At 42.3% G+C, this 8,812-nt stretch overlaps 1 protein-coding gene across 2 annotated transcripts in view; it reads left to right on the top strand.

The window, feature by feature from the left end:
* The first annotated feature begins 385 nt into the window (after positions 1-385).
* ARIH1 (ariadne RBR E3 ubiquitin protein ligase 1) overlaps positions 386-8,812 on the top strand; it is a 90,289-nt gene continuing 81,862 nt past the window's right edge. The window contains exon 1 of one of the 2 annotated variants that reach the window (XM_067555982.1): positions 386-1,033. In XM_067555982.1, the coding sequence (XP_067412083.1) occupies positions 665-1,033 (369 nt within the window). In that variant the 5' untranslated portion in view covers positions 386-664. The remainder of the gene's footprint in view (positions 1,034-8,812) is intronic. The other variant, XM_067555984.1, reaches the window with a different exon arrangement.

Genomic DNA, 8,812 nt, shown 5'->3' with positions numbered 1-8,812 from the left:
CCTCCGCATCACAAACCCTTCACAGGCCCCCCCCCACCACACACACAGACGGGCCCTATGGCGACTTAGTTACCACAGCGGGCGTCGCCTGGAAACACCCCGAGACTGAGTGTGCAGCAATGGGGCACAGGGGAGCGGGAATAAGAGGGCTGCCACACTCAACATGGCGGACACAACGAGGGGCCTGCCGGGTTTCGCCACATCCACGATGGCGTCCGCAAGGCTGAAGAAATCGTGGAGGGGGGGGGCTTTCGCCACACTCAAGATGGCGAGACCAACTCGCAAGACGGCAGCCGCAACGGAAATGAAGCGCCGCGCTTTGCCACGTCCCACATGACAGCCGCAACTCAGGGGAAGACCAGACACCACCCCGCTCCCGCAACCCACTTGCCTCACTCAAAATGGCGGCCACGACGTGAGGGCGCGCAGGCGGAGCCTCGCCGTGCGTGCGTGCGTGCGTGCCGCGGCGGCGGCGCGCGGTGACGGAGCGGGCCCGCCGCGTCCCTTTGTTGGCTCAGCGGCGGCGGCGACGGCGCTGTGTGTTGTTGTCCCGCGGGCAGAGGCAGGCCGCGGCGCAGGAGCAGCCAGGAGCCCGCGCGGGGGGGAGGGTCGGACTCGGCGCGGGCAGCTCCGGGCCGGCGCGGGCCGCTGCCGCCGCCTCGCCATGGACTCGGACGAAGGCTACAACTACGAGTTCGACGAGGACGAGGAGTGCAGCGAGGACAGCGGCGCCGAGGAGGACGAGGACGACGACGACGAGGACGACGAGCCCGACGACGATAACCTGGACCTGGGCGAGGTGGAGCTGGTGGAGCCCGGGCTGGGCGTGGGCGGCGAGCGCGACGGGCTGCTGTGCGGGGAGACGGGCGGGCTGGGGCCCGGCGGCGGCAGCGGGCTGGGCGGCGGGCCGGGCCCCGGCGGGGGCGGCGGCGGCCACGAGCAGGAGGAGGACTATCGCTACGAGGTGCTGACGGCCGAGCAGATCCTGCAGCACATGGTGGAGTGTATCCGGGAGGTCAACGAGGTCATCCAGGTGCGGGCCGGGGCCGGGGCGGGAGGCGGCCGGGCCGGGCCGGGGCCGGGCCCAGCCCAGGCGAGGGATCGGGGGCCCGGGACTGGGGCGCCCCCTGGCCGGGAGCGCTGCGATCCGAGCGCGGTGGTTTCAGCGGGCGGGAGCGGACCCGGAGTCCCCTCTGGGGGCGGTGACTGGGCGGCGGGGAGGGGGGAGAGGATCCTTTGTTGGGGCTGCTCTCCTGGGTGGGGGCTGCTGGCAATCCTCGCCAGCCCGGTGGGGGCTTCCCAAAGGCGAAACAGTCTCTCTTCAGAAGTACCTTTCTCTCACCCCCAGTACAGCCCAGGGGGCTGGATCCCGCCCCAGGCCTGCCTGGCACACCCCAGCCAGCCCCCAGGAAAAAAACCCTCTGCCACTGCTAGTCCCTAGTGTCTGTACTATCAGAGGAGCTTTTCCGTTGTGGATCACCTGATCCTGTGTATCCTCTACGTCCTTGGATTTTAGCTTCAGGCTGGAATGGGGGTGTGAGTGGGGTTAAAATCCTCCTTGGCCTGCTGTAAGGTGTCTGCTCTAGCTTGGTATTACCACCCTCCATACTTGACATCTCAGGAACCTGTTGCTTCCAGTGTCTTCATCATGGGGGCTAGGGGATAATTTTTTTCCTGGCTACCTGTCTGTCTTGGTTCTAAACATTAGCTAATTTATTAGCTTAAAGTAGTTGTTTCTCCCTTCTTTTTCTGATCTCAATTTACCATTTTAGTAAGTATCACATGCTGTGTACTCTTCTTAAGTGGAAGAGGGGATGGCAGCACATGCAATCATGCTCTCATTTAACTTAAACAAATCTTATTTTCTAACTTTAAGAGGACAAGTTTCTTCAAATGCATGGTCTACTGTTTTGGCCATTTGGACTGTTTCTTTTGATACAACTACTTTATCTCAGGACTGGGTGAGCCTTGTTCACTGCACTAACTACATCTTTTTATTTAAGAAAAAAACCAACCCTCTCACCGATTAACTTGAGGTTGAGGGGACTGAAGGCACTTTATTTGTTTAATGGGTGTCTAGCTGAAAGCTTGGGGGAAATGGAAAAGAAATATTTACTTAAAAATTTTTTTTAAAGCGATCTTTTGGTCGAGCCAAAGAACTTGGTCTGTGTAGACCAATATACATACCTTTTGGCTAATATTGCATGATGATTGTTCTTTCTGGTGAAGTCATTATTCAACTTATACAATTAAATGGCGATACATTTGGTACTCAACAGAATTATTTCCCTACATCCACGTTTGTCACCCTCCATTTTTCCTGAGTGTATTTAGAAAGTTATGTAGTTAGTACATGCAGTGTGAATAATGAATGTGACCCTGACTAATCTAATTATTTTTTCTGATGTCTGGCTACAGGAAATTTTAAAAAACAATTTTAATTAAAGAATATAACTTAGTGGTCTAAGTATTAAACTGTCTTCCAAAACAAACCTCTTCTGTTGTAGGAGACTTTTACATAACTCTAACAACTGAAAACATAGAAGGTGGTCCCTATATTACCTGTTTACATTTTGTTACAAAAGTATTCTTAAACTATCATGCTTATGTTGGTACTCTACTATGCTGCATTGTCCACTTTCAGCATGGTGCTTAGATATGACTTTGTATCACTAATGTAAAATTAAAAATCAAAGGCAATTTGAACGACACTAACCTTACTGTAGTTCAGTTAGCAGGCTGGATGCATTCACAGTGCTCAAGGTTTTGATTACAAATTAGTAAATGGCAGGAATTCTGGTGACAGTTAAAAAATTGTTCTTAATTGAAAGGGCTGCTTCATCTACTGCCTTCAGACAATATGACAATATTTTTATACTGATGACTCACTACTTAGTCTCTCTTGATGCATTTTGTTGCATCTGAACCAGCTTCCTGACTGCTTCACATCAATGACATGAATTTGCTTTATACAAAGCCTACAAGGGCCTATGTTCAGGCTAAGAGCAAGGCTATTGTATATTATAAGTTGGAAAACTATTTTAACTATAATTTCTAATTTTCCTTTAGTCTTTTTCTCTTTAATTTTAAGTTGTGTATATGAGGCTTTGTTGGTGACGAGCTGTCACCGTGAACTGATAGCATTCTCTAGAACCAGAGAAAAGGCAACCGGGCACTGTGCTTTTTGCACAGTTGTACTTGTGGAGAGCTGAATCCTGCCCTGTAGTATGTCTGCTGTTCAGTGCTGATTAGGGTTTTCTCTGGGATTTATGTATTGAAATACATCTTTATTTTTAAACTATTTAAAATAAAATTTGAAATGGACAACTATTGCAATTTAAATTTAAAAAAAAAACATATAGTACATGTTTGCTGCTGAAATTTTAAAGAAAGACCATTGACCTGGTGGGGAAATCATGGGCTAAGCACCTGGACTAAGAGTTTGTTGCAGTGCTAAACCACCTCTTGACAGCAGTAGCTTCTTCTGCAGCTGCAGAGAGAATATTTTCTTCATTTTAATTTATTCATCTAGTTCAGTTTAATGACAAGTTTATTCAACGTTGAGAAGCTGATTGGGAGCTGAAGAAGCAGGAAAGTTAATTTTAGTATTATGATCTCTGAATAAAATCGAGGTGTGAGGAAGAGATCTACTAGTTCTAAAATCTTGAAAGATATTGTTTCCGGTAACCATCAGTTAAATACCCTAACTACAGAACGCTTCCTTAATTCAAATAAATCTGTTTTAAATACAAAATATGTTTTTTAAACTTTTGTCTTGTGTATGCAGCACATGTAAGACAGTTTTATTTAACTAATAAAACAGGTTTAAAATATTTGTGCGTTTTTAATTGAATTCGAAGTTCCATCCAAATGCATCTTTACACAAACAATAAGTAAAAAGTTAATCCAAAAAAGTTAGAAAACAGTGAACGACACATTTATTTAACATAATAAATGCAAAAACTAAGAATCTGAATAACATATAACTGTTTAAATAAGTGTATATAGACAGACTGTATCTTCTGGTTTAGCAAAAAGTACCATATATACGTTAAAAAAAAAAAAAAAAAAAAAGCTATGTTTAGCTGCAAATCGACATATTTTAGTGGGTGTACCAATCAATGGGAATCAACCTTTCTTTAGGAAAATACAGGGCAAATGCAAAACAAAATTAAAATTGATGGTTGAAATAAAGTTTTCTGCTTTGTGATTTAAGTAGTGATTAAAATTTATTTAAATCAAAATGATATAAATCAGTTCTGATTGTTTCCTGAGCAGTCAGCCAGTTGTACCAAGTGGTGTATGTAAAGTGCTAGAGAAGTATCAAAGGGCCATTGAGGACTAGATTGAAAATACTGCTTTTGAACTTGAACCACTCGGCGGCATCATTTACCTACGTGCTTCTCTGCCTCATTCATTAATTTCTAAGTCAAGGTGTGGTCTTTTGTACGTATCTATCTTCTCTTATGTTGCCCCTTGGAGCAGTAGTACTTGTGTGCCTGGTCATCTAGACTCCTGCAGTGGGCTCTGGAGACAATATATCCAGAGAACAGGAGTTACCTAAAGTACAAAAAACCAAAACCCATCTCTCTTGCACATGCAGGAGGCCCTAATCCCGCATTATTAATATGTTCGGAGGCCAGAAGGCACCATTGTGTTCATCTAGCCTGTACAACACAGGCCATAGAACTGCCCCAAAATAGTTCCTAGAGCATGGAATAGCACAGAACATTAAAGTCTTTGGGGCTTCACACAGGTGTTGTGGTCTGCCAGTCCAGAACAACTTGTAGGATCAATATTTTAGTAGGTAGCAAAGCTTTTACTTTTTACATATTTTCATGGCTCTGTGAATTAGACCCAAGTCTGGGAGATTTTTTTTGTTTAATGCACATGAGTTCAGAAAATCAATTTCAGTGTTTAGGCTAGAATAATAACACACAAATTTTTGACCTAAAATCAGCTTATACACTCTAGTGTATCAGAAGATGGTAAAAAAAATTTCAATTGCTGATTTAATGCCAATATAGTATTAATGGATTTAAAATCTATTCATGGATACGTGAACTTAATTTAGTACTTAAAAAGATATATAGTCAGGCTTTAAAAAAAGATCTTCCAATGATTGCTCTTCTCCACTTCTCTGTTGCTGTTTGCTTTCTGATGAAAGATTCCAGGATTCTAGTCTGTGTTCTGTCTGTGGCATTCAACTCAGATTGCTGCTGCTGTTTCTGGTTCAGTGAACCTTGTTTAGGATCATATGGTAATATTGGCCCAGATCTTGCCGCAGATCTGTGGTTGCAGTCCCATGATACACTTGTTCTATCTAGTATTAAATGTTTTGACTTCTCTGTATCTAAATTCAGATTACTGATAGTGTCGGATGTCAAGCAGTGGAGAAAATCATGTTTACAACTATTTTATAATGCATGATAATTCATATATTGATTAAAGAGAGATTTTTGATGCAGAGGTGCCCAATATTTAGGAGATTTAGCATTGTCTGGCAGTTCTACCAGAGTTAGTGAATGTACCTGTCTCTGATCAGAATCTAGATACGAAAGTTAAAGATAGACTTGTAGGATTTTTGACTCCACATGGATGAAACACAGAATCTGGCTGGTATAATTTCCATGTGCTAGCAGGTTCAGTGAGTCTTTGGCCACGTTAAAACATTTGCGAGAAAGCAATTTACTACCTAGAAGTACTAATTTTTTTCCCTTTATGAATAAAATTGAAGTAAATTTACCTTCCCCAACCTCCCCCCCCCCATTTGCCTCCCACTAAAGCTGTACAAGATGCAAAGTAAAGCATAATAAGGCAAATCTTAAACAGGAACCACTTATTATATGATTTGATTTGGTCTGAGCCCATGCTGAAATTGTACCTTAATTGAAATAAAATTGTAGGCCTCAAGCATAGCAAACCAACTGATAGGTCTTAAAATGTGATTGTAAAGAGGGAATTATTGAGTGGGTGTGTTTGTAGTTGAGTCCTACTGGGATCTATTCTTGGCCTTGGTATATTTAACATTTTTATCAGAAAACATAGGATCATCGCTGATAAAATTTGCAGTTGACTCAAAATTGGGGGAGTGGTAAATTATGAAGAGGATAGGTCACGGAGAGCAGTCTGGATCGTCTGGTAAACTGGATTCAAGGAAGCAATGTGTATTTTATATGTCTAAATGTAAATGTATACATCTAAGAAGAAAGAACGTAGGCCATATTTACATGGTGGGCAACTCTATCCTGGAAGCAGTGACTCTGAAAAAGATTTGGGGGTCATAGTGTATAATCAGCTGAACATGACTTCCCATTACATTGCTATGGCCAAAAAGATGAATGCAATCTTTGGATGCATAAACGGGGGACTCTTGAGTAGGAGTAGAGAGATTATTTTACCTCTATTTTTGGCACTGGTGTGACTGCTGCTGGAATACTGTGTTCCAGGACTGATGTCCACAGTTCATGAAGGGTGTTGATACATTGGAGAGGGTTCAGAAAAGAGCTATGAGAATGATTTAAAGCATTAGAAAACATGCCTTATAGTCATAGACTCAAGGAACTCAATCTATTTAGTTTAGCAAAGAGGATTAAGGGGTGGCTTGGTTAGTCTCTAAGTACATGCACCAGGAACAAATATTTAGTAATGGGCTCATCTATCTAGCAGAGAAAGGTATAACACGATCTAATGGTTGAAGCGAGACAAAGTCAGACTGGAAACGACACACATTTTTAAGAGTAATTTACCAAGAATCAATTTATTAAAGATCATGGTGGATTCTCCATTACAGACCATTTTTAAATCAGTATTGGATGTCTTTCTAAAAGAAATGTTTTAAAAATTAATTTGGGGAAATTCTCTAGCCTTTTATACAGCCAGTCAGAGTCACAATGATTCCTTCTGGCCTTTGACGCTATGAAAACTTAATTGCAGATTTTGTAATGATAGAATATGTAAAGCTGTTGATATGCTGACGGATGTCATTTTTTTCTGAAGTTTGATCCTTTATTACATTTGAAACCTCACACAGTCTGCCTTATTAACCATTCTGACCATTCTGTTCTAGGACCATTGTGTGGAGGTGATCATCTTAAATAGTGTAAGGTTTTAGCCTTCTGTTCAGCGATTCAGCAATCTGTAAATTCTTGTTGTCTTTTTAATCTGAAGATGGCTGCTTCCAGAACTAGGTGCATCTTTTTTATCACTAGAGCCCATGGAAACACTGCCATATTACTCTAACTGCTGCATACCTCACATTTATTATATCTGCACGCTTGCACAGACATAAGCAGAATTGCAAATGCTTGGTAATGTTTGCTACACAACACTCAGCATTTCTGTTGCTAATATCTGATTAGAAGCTCACTCTTCATTGGATGAAGAACTATTGTGGGATGCAGCTAACACAAAGTGAAGAGATGTGAATTAGCTGCTGAAGCTCATGCTGTTCTTGTCCGGAATTTTCAGTTAGCCAGTCTTTAAATCATAGGTCAGAATGTTATCCATGTTATCTCAGAATCTGATTGTGTAGAACAGAAAACCATTTTGCAAACCATTTTGGGTTTTGATCTTCAAAATATGCATCCAGATTTTTTACATATTTTCCCCCAGGCTTTTGCAGTGTAACTTATTGGTCTGATTTTTAAATGACCAAATACACACTGGGAGATGTCTGGGACTTGACCCACTAACAGACATGACTTTCTTGCTAAAAGGGACACTTCCGATAAAAGTGACTGTCTTGCCAAGTATTTCTTCTGTCAGATCTTTAATAATAGGATTACGTCTGAATAACTGGTTCACTAACTGTTTTCAGATTCAGGCTTTTCTGTATCAGGCCACTACTTCTATCTTGATTCCATTTATTTGGATTCACATTTTATTTTTCTCTTCTGTGAATTGTGAAAATTAAGTTTCAATCTTTTTAACCATATTTCTACTTGGGTTGAAGTCTCTTAGCTGGTTGGTAATGTGAATGATTAGTTTCATTCATTTTAGTTTCTTCTTGTTTCATCTCAAGCAAAGGGCTTGTGTGACTTCAGTCTTTTTCCCTATCTTGATTAATAGGCTTTACTTGAACCTCTGAATGATATCAGTAGTGCTGTTTCAGTAGCAGAACTAGCCTTTTGCCATCTTGGAACTGGTAAAGGTATTAAGAATATTTGGCTAAAAATCCTAGGTGGCTCACATGGCAAAATTATTGCGCAAGACTCATGAAGATGCAAGAGAAAAACTCTTGGGAATCTGGCAGGATTTCATACTAGACCGACCACCAAGCTACAAGTTGTGCAATCTTGCAAGATGCTGACCATTCGGGCCCTGATTCAGCAAAGTGCTTAAGAATGTGATTTATTTTAAGCAGGTGCTTAAGTGCTTTGCTGGACTGGGACAATGCTCAGCACCATGCAGGGTCCAGACCTAGTGCAAAAATACCACTGTATCCTAAACTTAACGTACCATGTTCTCAATAGTTGAATAGATGAAATGTAGTGTAATTGAGCGCTTGTAGTATTGAAAATTGGTGCATCATTAGGGCCTGCCCTGCTTCCATTGACATTAGCAAGTCTTGTTGACATCTGTGGGAGGAGAGTCAGACCCTTATTGGATAAAAGCCTTGACACAGACACGCACAAAATATCCAGGCCACTCCTAAGTTACAATGCAGTGTTTGTTAAAAGTATTGAGGAACAGCTTTTTCAAGAGTACAGCATAAATGGGGCCATGCAAATTCCCCAGAATTCTCTCCGGCAGTTAAAAAGAGCTCTTTTATAGCAAGTGTGAACCTATTGTTGCTTGGAAAAAGTAGTAC

The sequence above is a fragment of the Emydura macquarii genome, unplaced genomic scaffold (assembly GCF_026122565.2).
Source record: "Emydura macquarii macquarii isolate MOO-44397 ecotype Brisbane River unplaced genomic scaffold, CSIRO-AGI_Emac_v2 contig_1644, whole genome shotgun sequence".
NCBI lineage: Eukaryota > Metazoa > Chordata > Testudines > Chelidae > Emydura > Emydura macquarii.
This window is presented reverse-complemented; position numbering and strand designations above follow the sequence as displayed.